This window comes from Cherax quadricarinatus, chromosome 1 (assembly GCF_038502225.1).
Source record: "Cherax quadricarinatus isolate ZL_2023a chromosome 1, ASM3850222v1, whole genome shotgun sequence".
Lineage (NCBI taxonomy): Eukaryota > Metazoa > Arthropoda > Malacostraca > Decapoda > Parastacidae > Cherax > Cherax quadricarinatus.
The window spans coordinates 32513653-32531317 of NC_091292.1; the positions used below are offsets into that span (position 1 = coordinate 32513653).

General features: G+C 40.0%; 1 protein-coding gene across 1 annotated transcript in view; it reads right to left on the reverse strand.

Moving 5' to 3' along the window:
• LOC128705840 (patched domain-containing protein 3-like) overlaps positions 1-17665 on the reverse strand; it is a 79111-nt gene that overhangs the window by 17055 nt on the left and 44391 nt on the right. Inside the window, exon 6 of the mRNA XM_070085705.1 lies at positions 16400-16553. Within this exon, the coding sequence (XP_069941806.1) occupies positions 16400-16553 (154 nt within the window). The remainder of the gene's footprint in view (positions 1-16399; positions 16554-17665) is intronic.

The window sequence follows — 17665 nt, forward strand, 5'->3', positions numbered from 1 at the left end:
TGGCCAATGTGGAGACGGGAGAGAGTAGTCTCCCAACCTCGGCACTGGTGACAAGAAGATGGCCAGTAACCTATACTCGGTTTAATAGATTGAAGTTTGTTACCGAGTAGAGTAGACCAACGTTGTTGCCAATGGGTGTGAAGGTGGGTAGCTATTGCAGCAAAATAGTCCGTAAATGGAACACCTCTATATGAAACTGGTAGGTCATGTACTGCTGACTGCACAGCAGTGTCTGCCTGTTCATTGCCCTGTACGTCAACATGACCAGGGACCCAATAAAAAACAATATCTTCATGGTTGGTAGAGATGCGGCATAGCCAAAGTTGGATATGGAGGACTAAGGGGTGAGGTGTATCAAATTTCTGTATAGCCTGTAAAGCACTAAGGGAGTCTGAGACAACCACAAAAGATGACACAGGCATAGTTGCAATACAGATAAGTGCTGCAAGAATGGCATACAATTCTGCAGTAAAGATACTAGCTGAAGACAGTAAATGCCCTCGTACGACACTGTCCGGAAACACTGCTGCGAATCCTATGACGTCAGAAGACTTAGAGCCATCTGTGTACACTGCAGTGGCATGAGAATGAGAGTGGAAGTGGTCAAGAAAAAGAGAGCGGGAAGCTACTGTAGACAGTTGGGCTTTCGAGCAAGGGAGAGAGAAAGAACAGACTCGAACAGCTGGAACTTCCCAGGGGGGTAGGGAAAAGTGAGATGCTACATGAACATAGAAAGGTGGATATTGAAGAGAAGACAAGAGCGAATTTAGGCGAAGAGAGAAGGGATGGAGCAAACAGGGGCAGCGAACTAATAAAGAATGTCTACTAATATCAGTGACCATTCTATAAATGGAAGGATTGCAGAGATCATGAGAGGATACATAGTAGTGAAGGCAATGGGCATCACGGCGATCGGATTAGAATGGAACGTTCGCTTCTGCATAGAGGCTCTCAACAGGGGAAGAGCGAAAATCACCAAGGCATAAACGTAATCCTTGGTGATGAATAGGGTTGAGGCTAGATTGAGTAGCAGGAGAGGCAGCTGAATAGATCTGGTCACCATAGTCAAGTTTCGATAAAATGAGGGTGGAATGTAGGCGAATTAGAGTTCGACGATCATTCCCCATGAAAGATGAGCAAGGGTTTTAAGAAGGTTCAGCCGGCTGTGACAAGTTGTCTTCAGAAAGGTAATGTGAGATTTCCAGGATAGTCAACGGTCAAAGAGGAGGCCTAGAAACCTGACTGTATCACGTTCAGGGATACGGGAGCCATAGAGGTATAAAGGATGATCGGAGATGACAGAGCATCTAGTGAAAGTAATTTGGTGAGTTTTCGTACTGGAAAATTTAAACCCATGTTTGGTGGCCCAATTGGAAACACGGTCGACCGTATGCTGGAGAGAAACTGTAATGAAGTGACAGTCAGCACCTGCACAGGCAATAGCGAAGTCATCAACATAAAGTGATGACCAAATATTGGATGGAAGACTAGAGGCCAAATCATTTATAGCAAGGAGAAAAAGTATTGTGCTCAGAACACATCCCTGAGGGACACCTTCTGCTTGGATAAAGTCTGGGGAGAGCATATTATTAACCCGAACACGGAAATGTCTGTCAGTTAAAAAGTTCTTAAGGAAGGATGGTAGATTGCCTCGAAGGCCTAAGGAGTGGGCTTGGGCCAAAATATTATACCTCCAAGTTGCGTCATATGCCTTCTCAAGGTCAAAAAATATGGCAATAACTGAGTGGTTATTCGAACATACATATCCAAGCATAGTAAGGGGTCTATGGTAGAACGACCCTTACGAAAGCCATATTGACGAGTGGAGAGACTGTTGTGTGTCTCTAAATACCACACTAAACGTCTATTTACCAGGTGTTCCATCACTTTGCAAACTGCACTGGTAAGAGCAATGGGACGATAGTGGGAGGCTTCATATCCCATAGTACCCGGTTTGCAGAAAGGGAAAACAATTTCAGATTTCCAAAGCTGTGGAAGAACTCCTTGTGACCAAATAAGATTGAAAAGGCGTAATAGGACTGCAAGGGCTGACTGATGTAAATGTTGTAGCATACGAATATGAATGTCGTAGGGCCCAGCTGCCGATGATCGGCAAGCTGAGAGTGTTGCTTCCAGTTCCTGAAGTGTAAAAGGAACATTTTACTGTTCTTCTCTGAGAGAAGAAAAGTCCAAGGGTGCTAACTCTCTGGAAGACTTTGAGGAAAGAAACGAGGGGCATAGATGGAGCCCCTGAGAAATACGGACCAGATGATTGCCAATTTCATTGGAAACATCTAGTGGGTTTGTTATATCAACACCGGCAACCCACAGAACAGGAGCAGGGTCAGGAGAATATTTACCACTCTGTTTTCGTACTTTTTTCCAGACTGCACTCATAGAGGAAGCAGAGGTGATGGTGGAGACATAATTTCGCCAGCAAGTGCGTTTAGCATCACGGATGACATGGCAAGCGATCGCATGCTTCAGCTTAAAATCAAGAAGTCTCTCTGTGGTTCTATTGTACTGGTACCTGCCCCACGCAGTGCGTTTCAAACGTACTGCACGAGCACAAGCAGGAGACCACCAAGGCACGCCTTTCTGAGAATGCCTGCCCGAAGTTTGGGGTATAGAATGAGAAGCTGCGGTTAAAACAGAGGACGAGAAGAGTTGTAAAAGCTCATCAATGGAGGACAAAGAAGGAACCTCACTAAAAACAGTTAGTTTTGAGTAAAGGTTCCAATTTGCCTGATCAAATTGCCAGCATGGGTTACGAAGAGGTGGCGAATATGAAGGGGAAGTAAGAATGATTGGAAAATGATCACTGTCATGTAAATCTGGGAGAACAGACCAGGTGAGGTCTAATGTGGCAGAGGAAGAGCAGACTGAGAGATCGATGCAAGAGAGAGTATGAGTCCGAGGATCAAAATAGGTGTGAGTACTTGTATTTAAAACATGGAGGGGGTGGGTAGCAAGAAAAGCCTCTAACTGAATGCCACGGGAATCACAGTGAGACCCACCAGAGGAAATGATGGGGATTAAAATCGCCAAGTAACAGAAGTGGTGGAGGTAATGACGAAACAAGAAAGGCAATATCCGGTATAGATAATGCCCGAGAAGGAGAGAGATACAAAGAATAGAGTGTATACCTCCTATGCAAGTGGATATGGGCTGCTGTGTAATGCAGTGAAGTACGAATAAATAGCTGATGGTACGGAATATCAGTGCGTAGAAGAAGGGCACTTTCATTAAAGGTCCCATCAGGAAAAGGATCTGGAGAATACAATAAATTATAGCCTGAGATGGGATAGATAACGGCAGAGTGTAATTTTGGTTCCTGTAAACAAACACCAACAGGGGAAAACTGGGAAAGCAACATCTGAAGCTCACCCCAATTACCCCTGAGGCCGCGAATATTCCACTGTAAATAGGCCATGATTGGCAACGATAAAAAGACCTGAAATCCGCAGGTAAGGGTACCTACGGACTAGAAGGGTTAGAAAAGTCCACATGTGGTTGCAAAGGAAAACATTCAAGTAGTAAAGGAATGGTGCATTGTGAAGAAAGGAGTTGCACAGATGGAGAAGAGGAAAGAGAAGGAACAGAGAGTGGATCAGTGTCCATTGATGGTTTGGTCTCTGCAATATATTCAGAGATTGCTTCAAGTGTTTCAGAGTTCAGAGACGTCGTATAGGAGACAATATTGGAGATGGAAGGAGGAGGAGTTTGAGTAAAGATTGGAGCTGTAATGGACTGTACCAAGGTAGGGGGAGTGCGAAAGAGTGGAGGGAACTGGAGAAGTGTGGGAGGGGGAAGAAGAGGCAGAAACCCAGGAGGTGGCGGAAGAGGAAGAGACTTGGGACGGGACAGGGGAGGAAGGCACAGTACGAGGAGGAGGATGAACCTCCACACTTGTAACGGAGCCAGTGAAAGGGGAAGACCTAGGTACAGAGACCGGGAAGGTAAAATGTGGAGGTGGATGAAGGGAAGGAGGGGTTAAAGGAGATTTGTTGGACCTCTGAGAAGTAGAGGGACGATTGGGAGAAGGTGTCATATGAGGTCTTGTCGATACCGGGGTTTGTGAGGGAGAACACGAAGAAGTGAGGACAGACTGAGGTGTTGAAATAAGGATATCTGAGCCCAGGACAGCAAAAGAATTAGATACAGGAGTGATATGGGACTGGTAACTGCAGAGGAGGCTGCAGAAGATGGGACCCCAGAAGTGGGGGGACGTTTTGAAACACGAGAATAAGAAACACGGGGTAGTCTCCCTTGGAGGCGGAGATGAGAAACTGCCATAGCATAAGGAAGACCGTCTGCCTCTTTGAGGCAACGAATTTCCCGCTCATTTAAGTAGACCTGGCAATGGCGAGAGTACGAAGGGTGAGCCTCATGACAATTAAGGCAAGAGGGAGGTCGATTGCAAGATGTATTAGAATGGTCATCGGCACCACAGACTGGGCATTTGGCTATAGATCTGCAATATTTTGCTGGGTGGCCAAATCGCCAGCAATTCCTACACTGTTGCGGTGTAGGGATCACCTTCTGAACTTGTAACCGATGTCCTGCTACATAAACAGAGGATGGGAGTTCATGGCTGTCAAAAGTTAAATGAGCCACATTGCAAGGGTATCGTCTTCGCCCGTGGGCAGGAAGAACATAAGTGTCTACCTTGAGAATTGGGAGATCTTGGAGTTCCAGCTGTTCGAGAATGTCATTGCCACATGTCTGGAAATTCTGTTGGACTATGGTATGGGGCAGAATAACAGTACCACTACAAGAATTGAGGGAATGATGCTTTTCGATAGTGATAGGAATAGTATCGATATGTGAAAGAAGAGAAAGATCATGAGCTTGGGTAGAATTCTGGACTGTGATGATGTGCATACCACTCTTAAGGGCATGAAAGGAAATATCTCTACCAAAGTGGCGTACGAGCGCTTTGCCAATACTATGGTCAGAAAGACAGGCAGTCAGAAAGATAGGCAGTAGAAGAAGTCGGTCGTAAAGTAAAGAATTTGTCCATTGTGTGGTCTGAAATTGAGTGTGGAGAGGGAGTGCATGACGTGTCAGTCTTTTCCGAGTAGAATGGGAAGGTAATGTAGCAGCATCATCAGGAGATTGTCGTTCTCGTTTAGAAGTGGGACTAGAGTTGGTCCGACGTGAGACAGGCTGGCGATTCAAAAATCGTCGCACCATAGAGGGAGAGGCCGGAAGCATAGTCAAAGGAGAGCGGAGGTCAGACAAATTGAAGGAGTCAGTGGAAGCCCCAGTACCTGAAGCGGGTGAGGAAACAGCACCAGCAAGAGGTACAGGGGCCTTAGAAGTGTCCAAAGAGTGGCCAAAAGACGAGGCGAGGTCAGAACAGGGTGCGGTAACAATAAGGGGCCCGGGGGTAGCAGGGTCATGGATTTGGGACTGCATGGTTAGGTTACTTGTTTCTTTTTGTTTTTAAGAAAAAAAAAAGAAGAAAATAAAAATAAAAAAGAATAAAAAAAGGGGGGACTGGGGAGGGATAGTTCCTAGGAGGAATGAAAGGGCCAGAAATCTCCCTCCATGCCCAAGAGGACCTCAGCACTGCAAGTAGCGCAAATGCAGCATGGAACCCGTGCCATACCCTACCCTTCATGCCAGTAAACCAGCAATCCAGGATAGCAACCTCACATCTGCCGAGCTACCTTGGTGGACAAAAGAGAGGGTGGCCGGATATCTGCCAAAAAGCATACCTCTTTCGGCCACCACCCCCAGAATCCGAAAGGTGGCTTCCAGAGATACACCCGTCGCCTGAAAGACACCCAAAGCCACCCTCCAGGATACCAGAGAGGGCTCAGGACATCCCCAGGCGATCCAGATCCCACGGCAAACTATGCCACCGCCAAGAACCTCAACGGAATGGGATGGACCCTGGTACCCTTCCCCCTACCTATGAACTAGTGTGCCTGTGGGAAAAATCCCAAAGGCCAAAAAGAGGAAGGGCAAAATGGAGGGGTAGGAGGAGGAGGAGGAAAGGAAAAAGGGGAAGATGGGGAGGATGGGATAGGGAAGGGGGGATTGGGGATAATTGGGTTCGGTCTGAGGAAGGAGACTGACAGGTCTAATTCCTCAGACCAAAAGCCTCTTCACCACACCAAGGAGCCCCCCTTGAAGAGGATATAAGCAGTATAAAATTGTGTTTACACTTCACAATTATCTTGTGTTCACAGTACTGTGTTCCTTGCCTAGTAATTTATGCTGTGAAGTAATTCAGTAACTTGTTACCTTATATTCTTTATCACAAGTCAGTGTGGTCTCAGTTATTTTTTTTTCATTCATTTGCCATTTCTTTTTCTCTTTGTTGAACATTCTTATGTTAATTCCCTTCATTTAGCCAGTGTCTAATTTGTCTTATCTCCACAGACAATAGTGCCATTATTTTGTTTGAAGCAAGAGAATTATTTTCCAATTTTTCACACCCAAGCCTCAGTGCAGGAAAATTCTCTTAGTATTGTGTATATATTGATGTGTTTTGTTCCTGCATCACTGTGAGTGTTAACCTTTCCCTGTTTTGTGCTTTTGCCTCTATTATTTTTCATATTTCATTGAACAAATTCACTATTAGTGCAATTTTAAACTTCTTTTAAAGTACAACATTCTTTTGCTTGTCCAGTAAGTGTTTGCTTTAGCTGCAATTAAGAGTTAAAGTGTTCAATCAGTTCATTCCTTGATATTTTTTTTTGTCGCTCTTGTAAACTGCATTTTCTTGTGTGTGTAATTTTTTTATTGCAATACTGACTCATTTTGCAATAATTCTTGTGTAAACATTGTGCTGCCATTAAATTTTTTCTTTCAGAAATTTTTATGTAGTGTTGTGTTGTGCAGTACTTTTGATTAGAAATTGTTATTTGCAATATTGGTACAGTTTATTTCAGTGCAATATTCAGTGATTTCAGTTTCACATTTCTTGTTCTGTGCATAATATTTTATTCTTGTGTGTCATTTTATTTTTTTTAGATAGAATTGCTTTCCTAGTTTGTTTTAATTTTGCACAAGATTTGATTCAATTTTATCATTTTTGATTGATTTACCATTTATTGTTGAATTTCTTATTGAATTGAGAGTAAAGACAACTCACTGTGACATTAATTCACTGTAAAGTAAATTTGATTTGAGTAAAGTACAATTTCTCTTGATTTTCAAAGTGTTGCTTATCCAGTTGAGTGTTTTATGTGAGTTTTCCTTGCTTACAGTGTGACTTATTTTTTTTCCTTTACTTATGCAGAATAGTTAAGCATTTTTTCCCATTTAAGCTTATTATGTCATTCTCTATTTTTCTTGCCTTTATGTCCTTGAGTAAGTTCCCTGAGAAGATGTCCCAGTCACTTTTGAATGCTCACTTAGTACCAATATTCCCTTACTGACTGAAGGACAATACCTAGCCCTTGAGCAATGTGTTTGTTGTCACAGCTTGTATCTGAGATTTGTTAAAGTGCTATGAAATGTGAAGTTCAGATTAAGTTCCTATAGATTCGTGCATTACTTATTAACGTAGCCGAGAGGTCAGGCACTAGTAAGACTGTCACTCCTGTCTGGAATCCAGCCACAATATCGTGCATGCAGGATAGTGTACAGTTACCTTGGGTTTCAGAGGAACCTCAGACAACCCTGGGTGCTGAGACTACTATCCCTGCGATGGCGACTTGTTCAAGTATTCATTCCTTCCCAGGAGACGCTTTGAGAAGAACTTTACTTGCAACGAGTTATGCCATCTCTTGATGTCACAAGCCGTTACAGAAAGACGTTTCTGTGGCTAGTGTACTCACTTGAGTGTTGCTGTTTCTAGTGTTCCAGATGGTGATGCCATCCTCGTTGACAGTAATTCGTGCATTGTAAAAAGTTATTTCTCGAGTAACCTTCGCATGTGATACCAGTGATACCTCATGTCACTGCGACTCAGATTGAATACCAGTATTGTTGACCGTTTTCATTTCTTTTCCCCTGTGCTTCCAGTGAGAGATAGTAGATCCGTTCTCCCTTGCTCATATTGCGTGTTACAGCGTTACTTTTTTCAACCGGGGAAAGTCATCCACTCCACCGAGTTTGTTCATTCTCTAGTAAGAAAGAACCGATCCCATGTGGTCTGGTGTGATTCGATTCCTGCTCCAGGAAGATCTTGTTCTGATTGTGAAGCCACCAGCACCCATTAGTGACTTTGTCATGAGTCAAGAATTACTGTATCGAACAGCCGAGTTGGGTACTCCAAGCAGAAGAGTATACCAATTAGTAATTCCACAGTCACTAGTGAATGTAGCTCTACAGCTAGTTCACGATGCACCAGGTGTTGCACACCCTGGTATGGATCGTTCTCTGAAACAAGCCAGAATGAAATACTTTTGGCCACGTATGGCAACTGACATTTCTGAGTATGTTAAGAAATGTAGTGTCTGTATGCAGCATAAAGGAAATGTCAATGGCCCTAACCCAATCCAGGTGTATCCAACTATTAGCGAACCGTGGGAAAGAGTTGCGCTTGATTTGTTAACCAATTTTAAATGTTCTCTCCAAGGCAACAAACATCTGTGTGTTATGGTAGACCATTTCACCAGATATTGTGAGTTAGTTCCTATTGCAGGTAAGACTGCCGAGACAGTAACTAAAGCGTTTAAAGAACGCATTATCTGCAGGCATACCACCCCTAAGTCCTTAGTAAGAGATAATGGAGGCGAATTCTGCAACGAAATTCTTGAAAATTTGTGTACCTTGTACAAAATCTCTAAGTCAACCATTGCTCCCCATCATCCTGCAAGTAATGGTTTGGCAGAACGTACAAATAAGAAAGTACTAGATGTTTTGAGAGCCACTATCAACCCCAACAGTGAAACCTGGGATGAAATTATACCAGATGTTCAATGTGCCATAAATTCTGCTTACAATGCTTCCATAGGTGACACTCCACATTATGCATTGTACGGTGTAGACAAGCGTTTACCTTATGAGTTGTTATATTCCACTCCAAAACCCAATTATAACCCTGATGATTTCATAGCAACTCATACCAGCATAGCTCAAAGTGTTTTTAGAAGAATCCGTGAGACACTTCATAAATTTACAGCAGAATTTACTAGAGTAACTAATAGCCGTGCTAAGCCGACAAAAGTTAAAGTGGGTTCGAGAGTAATGCTGACTAATTTCAACAAAACATCTGCAATGCCTAAGCTCGACCAAAGGTTTGTTGGCCCTTATCGAGTAGTTGAACATATGAATGGCAATAAGTATAAGGTTAGAGAAATTAGTACTGGTCAGTATAAAGAATCGCATTTAGATCATATGAAGTTAGTATGCGATGTTGATGATATTGCTATCCAGACTAATGTGACAGATGCTGACAATCCTCTTGACTCTGTACTCTCTACCTCTAATGCTCACCCAGATAATCAACCCAAATGTCGTTATTCTTTGTGTACTCGACAAGTAATGAGAAACCCACAAGTATTTTTTGTAGATACTTGTTCAGATCTCCCTCAATCAAGGCATGTATTAGCCATTGAAAAGGAATTCGATCCTCCCAAAGACGATAACCATTCTGCATATGTAAATCTTACCCTTGCAGAGTTGGGTTTAAATGTACATAGTCTGTATAATTAGATGTTCAAGATGAATGAAGTTGTCAACTGTGAGTTTTTATTAGCCGATCAGTTTTTTTCAAAAAAATTTTTATGTTCACGTTCCCTCCGAATTCTGAGAATTTAGTAGTAATGATCTGAGCATGCCAGATCTGTCTTTGCTGTTAATTACTTTCACCTTTGTAAATATATTTTTTCTTCCTCAGAATCCGTAGAGTGCATGAATACAGATAGATCGATCGATTCCATTCTTTATTATACCGTGATTTGTTCTTATAATTTGTAATGCATTACATTAAAACTCATTACCTTAACACTCATTACGCTAAAATCCATTATGTAACATCCATTACAATACCATCCACTAGTTCTAAGTTACATATGTCTTTGAAATTGTATAGAATCAGCCCAGAGCCACCTGCCTGTTCAGCCTATATTATGTCGAGACGACATACGTAACATGACCGAGCTGTCAGTATAGCTACTGAATCCCCTTATACTTATACTTGTGTAGTATATTGTAGATCGTATCCATGTATATATTTAGGCTCCCTGGTCAGTAGGCTGAGTGACTAGCATGTGTGATGTCACATGATGCTGTTGTGAGCCCTTCGCGCCTGGGATCCTTCTCAGTTCCCGGATAGGTTTAAGCCAGGCAAGACACAGCAGGTTGGGCTCTCCCCCTTCATACTCTGCTAATACGTATAAGTGTTACCATCCAACAAGTGTGTTTTACTCCAATCATCATATCTCCTACGAACCCCCACTACATATATATATATATATTATTGGTTACAATATTATTGTAGCCACGAACGAGTGGTATTGATCAATAACAACACTGCGCTAGCCAAGAATTCGAACCCATCTTGTTCTGGCCCGAAAACGACATGACACCTTAACCCACAGGACCACCCAATCCTACAAGAACCAAGCACCCAGCCAAGCTAGGTGTGTTACTCTTGGTTTGACGATATATGGAGGTGTGGGAGCTTCCAAGCTAATTTCATTCTCATCCGTTTGGTGTACTAGCCTACGAGCAGCATATATACATTATTGTAATCATGAACGAGTGGTATTCATCAATAACTACACTGCGCTAGTCAAGGATTCGAACTCATGTTGTTCTGGCCAGCCATTGTGAGCGAGAACCACATGACGCCTTAGCCCACAGGACCACCCAATCCTTGGTCCTTGTAGGATTGGGTGGTCCTGTGGGTTAAGGCGTCATGTGGTTCCCGCACACAGTGGCGGGCCAGAACAAGGGTTCGAATCCTTGGCTAGTGCAGTGTTGTTATTGATCAATAAAACTTGCTCGTGGCTACAATAATAATCTATATATACATTATATAATATATATATATATATATATATATATATATATATATATATATATATATATATATATATATATATATATATATATATACACACAGATGGGGTCCACCTCTGGTATAAATTGTGGGACTCATAGCCTCAGAGAAGGAAGAATATTTGGATTTCTTCCTGAAGCCGTTTGAATATTCCGCTTCCTTTTCCACCCTATCTTTTCATTCTTTTTTACCAAAAGGTATATTTTATTGCATAATATGGTATATATATATATATATATATATATATATATATATATATATATATATATATATATATATATATATATATATATATATATGCAAAACAACCACTGTGAAAGAGTAGTGAAATTCCTAGCGCTTTCGTGACTACTCACATTGTCAAGGAACTATGAAAGTAATACATCAAAGGAAGGCAATTAAAGGGCTTAGACCACACCTCACAGTCAACTCCCACAGCAAAGAAACACCTGACGTGGGACAATACCGGACTCATAAGAAAAGAGGAACACTGCACTACGTCCGCTGGTCCAACTAGACAGGTCCTCACGACAACCCACCAACAAATCATTCTACCCAAGAAATAAGGTTTATTATTTGTCCAATGTATTATTAAACTCTAACCAAATTTTATTAATTATAAATGAATCTAATTTATACAAACCTAAGGAAATATTCATATTATTTTCAAAACTGCTTTTTATGAAACAAGATTCAATTATATTTCTGTCACCCATGGACTTGCTTGATGCAACTTTCTCAACTTTTTGAAAATCAATTGGATGGTTTAAGTCTCTCACATGAACAAATAGAGCATTGGAATCTTGTCCAGTTCTAATGCTATATTTATGTTGTTTTAATCTAAGTTCGAGACTTTTACCAGTTTGACCGTAATAAACTTTATCGCAAATTTTACAAGGAATCTTATAGACACATCCGTCAGCATTTTGGGGGGAATTCTTTATCAAAAGTTTTTTTACTGTATCAAGATTTTTAAATACAACTTTAATATTAAAAGTCTTAAGAAGAGAAGGTATATCAACCAAGTTTTCATGGGGAGGGAGAACAAACATATTTTTAGTTGAATAAGGTTGGTTGTCCCTTTTTGGGTTGTAAAAAGTATTTCTAGCAATTTTAAATGATTTATCAATTACATTTTTCGGGTATTTCAGATCATTGGCTATTTCATATATTTTGGATATTTCTTCATCTATGAACTCTGGACTACAAATACGTAAAGCTCTCAAAAACATTGATGAGAAAACAGACAGTTTAACTTTATCTTGATGGGAAGAATAATAGTGTACATAGGAACAGTTATTTGTAGGTTTTCTGTAAATTTTAAATTTGAATTCATTATTACTCTTAATAATTAAAACATCTAGAAAAGGCAATGAGTTATTTTCCTCAAACTCAACAGTAAAGTTTATAGAATGGGCTAAGCTATTTAATTTGCCAAGGAAATGGTGTATATCTACATTCTTGGGCATAAGACATAAAATATCATCGACATATCTGAACCATTTTGCTCTATTGGGGAGGATTGTGTTAAGCAATCTTGTTTCAAAAAATTCCATGTATAGATTACTAAGAACAGGTGAAAGAGGATTTCCCATTGCCATACCAAATTTCTGAGTGTAAAACTTTTCATTAAATACAAATTTTGCATCAACAATGCAAAGTTTAATAAGTTTAATGATGGTAGGAACTGGTAATGGTAAATCATAATTAACGAGTTCTTCAGATAAGAAACTTAATAAATCATCAACAGGAACTTTCGTAAACAAGGAAGTAACATCAAAACTAACCATGTTAAAATCATTTAAGTCAGTCAAGGAGCTTAATTTATCAACTAAATCTAAGTTGCTTTTAACACTGGTAAGACGCAAATTACCAAAGCAGATAAAATAAATGCAATAGTAATTATGAAAGAAAATGATTACCAAGAAAAAATGTATAATCTCTTAGATGATACTGAAACCTATTCTAAACTTAGAAAGAATCCCTTAGAAACCGTTAACAGCAATTTCAATAAAACAATAAAACGTCTACTAAAAGGCAAAGATGAATTAATTAAACAATTTACTTCCACTAATCCATCTTTACCTTACATGTATGGACTAATAAAAACACACAAACCAGGTAATCCAATCAGACCAATTATTAGCTCCACAGGATCAGTTTCATATAAATTATCCAAATGGCTTGTTGACATTTTGAGCCCTATTGTTGGTAAAATTTGTAACTTCAGTGTTAAAAGCAACTTAGATTTAGTTGATAAATTAAGCTCCTTGACTGACTTAAATGATTTTAACATGGTTAGTTTTGATGTTACTTCCTTGTTTACGAAAGTTCCTGTTGATGATTTATTAAGTTTCTTATCCGAAGAACTCGTTAATTATGATTTACCATTACCAGTTCCTACCATCATTAAACTTATTAAACTTTGCATTGTTGATGCAAAATTTGTATTTAATGATAAGTTTTACACTCAGAAATTTGGTATGGCAATGGGAAATCCTCTTTCACCTGTTCTTAGTAATCTATACATGGAATTTTTTGAAACAAGATTGCTTAACACAATCCTCCCTAATAGAGCAAAATGGTTCAGATATGTCGATGATATTTTATGTCTTATGCCCAAGAATGTAGATATACACCATTTCCTTGGCAAATTAAATAGCTTAGCCCATTCTATAAACTTTACTGTTGAGTTTGAGGAAAATAACTCATTGCCTTTTCTAGATGTTTTAATTATTAAGAGTAATAATGAATTCAAATTTAAAATTTACAGAAAACCTACAAATAACTGTTCCTATGCACACTATTATTCTTCCCATCAAAATAAAGTTAAACTGTCTGTTTTCTCATCAATGTTTTTGAGAGCTTTACGTATTTGTAGTCCAGAGTTCATAGATGAAGAAATATCCAAAATATATGAAATAGCCAATGATCTGAAATACCCGAAAAATGTAATTGATAAATCATTTAAAATTGCTAGAAATACTTTTTACAACCCAAAAAGGGACAACCAACCTTATTCAACTAAAAATATGTTGGTTCTCCCTCCCCATGAAAACTTGGTTGATATACCTTCTCTTCTTAAGACTTTTAATATTAAAGTTGTATTTAAGAATCTTGATACAGTAAAAAAACTTTTGATAAAGAATTCCCCCCCAAAATGCTGACGGATGTGTCTATAAGATTCCTTGTAAAATTTGCGATAAAGTTTATTACGGTCAAACTGGTAAAAGTCTCGAACTTAGATTAAAACAACATAAATATAGCATTAGAACTGGACAAGATTCCAATGCTCTATTTATTCATGTGAGAGACTTTAACCATCCAATTGATTTTTAAAAAGTTGAGAAAGTTGCACTAGTTGGACCAGCGGACCTAGTGCAGTGTTCCTCTTTTCTTATGAGTCCGGTATTGTCCCAAGTCAAGTGTTTCTTTGCTGTGGGAGTTGACTGTGAGGTGTGGTCTAAGCCCTTTAATTGCCTTCCTTTGATGTATTACTTTCATAGTTCCTTGACAATGTGAGTAGTCACGAAAGCGCTTGGAATTTCACTACTCTTTCACAGTGGTTGTTTTGCATATTTTAAAATCACCTGTTTACTGTGATCTTATTGCATATATATATATGTACATATATATATATATATATATATATATATATATATATATATATATATATATATATATATATATATATATATATTATATAATATACACACATATAGTATATAATATACTTACATATTATACACAGACACAAGACACTCATCTTGAGGTTTCATCTCTTATTATGACTCCCTGAGTTTAGCGCCGTTATAAATTCTTAAGCTTATGACTGTTCATTGTCATTTATTGGTGTAACTGTAAATAAGTAGTTAGATATACTGTATTATAGAATACGTACGTAATCTTTCTTTTTCTCTTCCCTGCTCTCTTTGCCACTTATGTTTAATTTCTCTTGGAGATATCTTCAAAAATTCCATTTCTGCTGTGTGGTGGATGTGATATTGTGAGAGATGGCAATTCCCAGGTGATAGTAACTCAAGCTATGTTGCTATACCGGAAAGAAACCTTAGTTGATGAACTTCTGCTGGAATGTTTGACGAGATCCTCACTGCCCTACTGAAGTCTCACAGGTCAGGCTGACACATTTCAACAACTTGTATGAACCATATTCTGCTTGATGGAATGTGAGAGGACATAGTTTTGTTCCCACTATGTAACTGTCATATTTCATAGGTTAACAGCATAATGCTGATGTATCCAATTTTGGTTTAATAAAAAATGACTCCCGTATTTATTATTCAGGTATTCCTTTATTTATGCTAATACCTTTTTAAGTCTAGGAACGTCTCAAGTCTGTTATGAATTTGTAACTTCTGAATCCATGTTGCTAATCTGTGAGGAATGTTATAATGAATTTTCTAAATGTTTAACAAGCTGATGAATTAGACACAAGTGCAACATCTGGGTATCATTATTTGGTAGACGTTTCGCTAACCACTGGCTTTATCAATACAGAAGATGAAGTAATCAGTCACCTGGGTCTAGGTGCAGGTGCTAAGTACCGTAGTCGTGATGAATCTTGTTGGTTTCACACGCTGTTTTCTCATTTTCTCTGCTAACAGTTTCCTCATTATACACTTTTAGGAGACTCGTCTGCAACTCATATCTTCCTTCCTCTCATCTCTGAGTGTTGGTATAACATCTGCCATCTCTCAATCGTCTGGTATTTTACCAGTGATTAAGGATTAGTTCATACACTGAGTGACTTACACAATTTCTGCTCCTTTGATAAGTAATCTTGATTTTTTATCTCATCTTGGTGTCATTAATGTACAGTTTTATCAGGCATCCCTTCCCTTCCATTTCAGGTATTCTTTCTTCAATTTCTGGTACTTGCTTTTCTTAACTCATCCACTTCTCATTTCCTGAGATTTTCTTCGTCCACTTTTCTCAGTGTTTTTAACATAATTTATTGCTGTTTTTCTTCAGTTGTGGTTATGAATCAGCCATTTGCTGTTAGGATCATTTTAAATTGCTTTTCAGCTTCCTTCTTCACTCGAAAATAAATTTTATGATCTACCAGCATCTCTATTCTCTTGAATCTGATCTGTGTTTCTTGAGCTGGTCTCCTTGCACTGATGGTTGAACAATGGGCTCTGTTAGTCTTGTATTTCCTCACAGGATGGTGTCAACACATGTGCATATGCTCTCGCCGAGTTGCGTTTCTTGGGGTTGAGACTCAGCTCCTGCCCCAGCCTCCTAGAATACTTTGACGGCACCAATGATTACTGGTTTCTTGGCACTTACATGCACATGCATGCATGGAGGACGAGATGTTGTCACTGTTTTATTACGACTAAAATTTCACCCTAGACGGAAAAAAAAATCCCCTCTGAGTAATTCATTGTCCTTTTAGTTTATACTCACCAATTTGAGGGTAGTAGACGAGAAGTCTGGAGAGAAAATGGAAGAGGTAGGAAGACTGTGGGAGAAACCACACAGGGTTAAACTCCTGCCGCAGGTGAGTTACTCCCCAGATGCTGGCACCCAGCATCACCGCCGTCACTACCATCACCAACACCTGCACCAACACCAAGATACAACAAATAGTTAGCTAGGTGTAAGAGAAACAGTTCGATTAGACTCCCAAAAACCACAAGTGAGAGTACAAACACACACACACACACACACACACACACACACACACGGAGAAGAAAGTGATTACATAGTGGGAACACTTCACTCTGGAGGTCCCAAGGTGGTAATAGCAGTGATGTATAACCCACCACAGAACAGCAGGAGGCCAAGGCAAGAGTACGACGAGAGCAATAGAGCGATGGTTGACACACTAGCTAGAGTGGCCAGAAGAGCTCATGCATGCAGGGCAAAGCTCCTGATCATGGGTGACTTTAACCACAAGGAGATAGATTGGGAGAACTTGGACCCACATGGGGGCCAAGATACTTGGAGGGCTAAGATGATGGAGGTGGTACTGGAGAACTTCATGTACCAACACGTAAGGGACACTACAAGAGAGAGAGGAGAGGATGAACCAGCAAGGCTGGACTTAGTATTCACCTTCAGTAGTGCAGATATCGAGGACATCACATATGAAAGACCCCTTGGGGCCAGTGACCATGTGGTTGTAAGCTTCGAATACACAGTAGAGCTACAAGTGGAGGGAGAAGCAGGAAGGCCAGGACGAATGAAGCCAAACTACAAGAAAGGGGACTACACAGGAATGAGGAACTACCTGAACGGGGTTCAGTGGGACAGAGAACTGGCAGGGAAACCAGTTAATGAGATGATGGAATATGTAGCAATAAAATGCAAGGAGGCTGAGGAGAGGTTTGTACCCAAGGGTAACAGGAGTAATGAAAAAGCCAGGATGAGCCCATGGTTTACCCAAAGGTGCAGGGAGGCAAAAACCAAGTGTGCTAGGGAATGGAAGAAATATAGAAGGCAAAGGACCCAGGAGAATAAGGAGAACAGTCGTAGAGCCAGAAATGAATATGCACAGATAAGAAGGGAGGCCCAAAGACAATATGAAAATGACATAGCAGCGAAAGCCAAATCTGACCCGAAACTGTTGTACAGCCACATCAGGAGGAAAACAACAGTCAAGGACCAGGTAATCAGGCTAAGGAAGGAAGGAGGAGAGACAACAGGAAATGACCGGGAAGTATGTGAAGA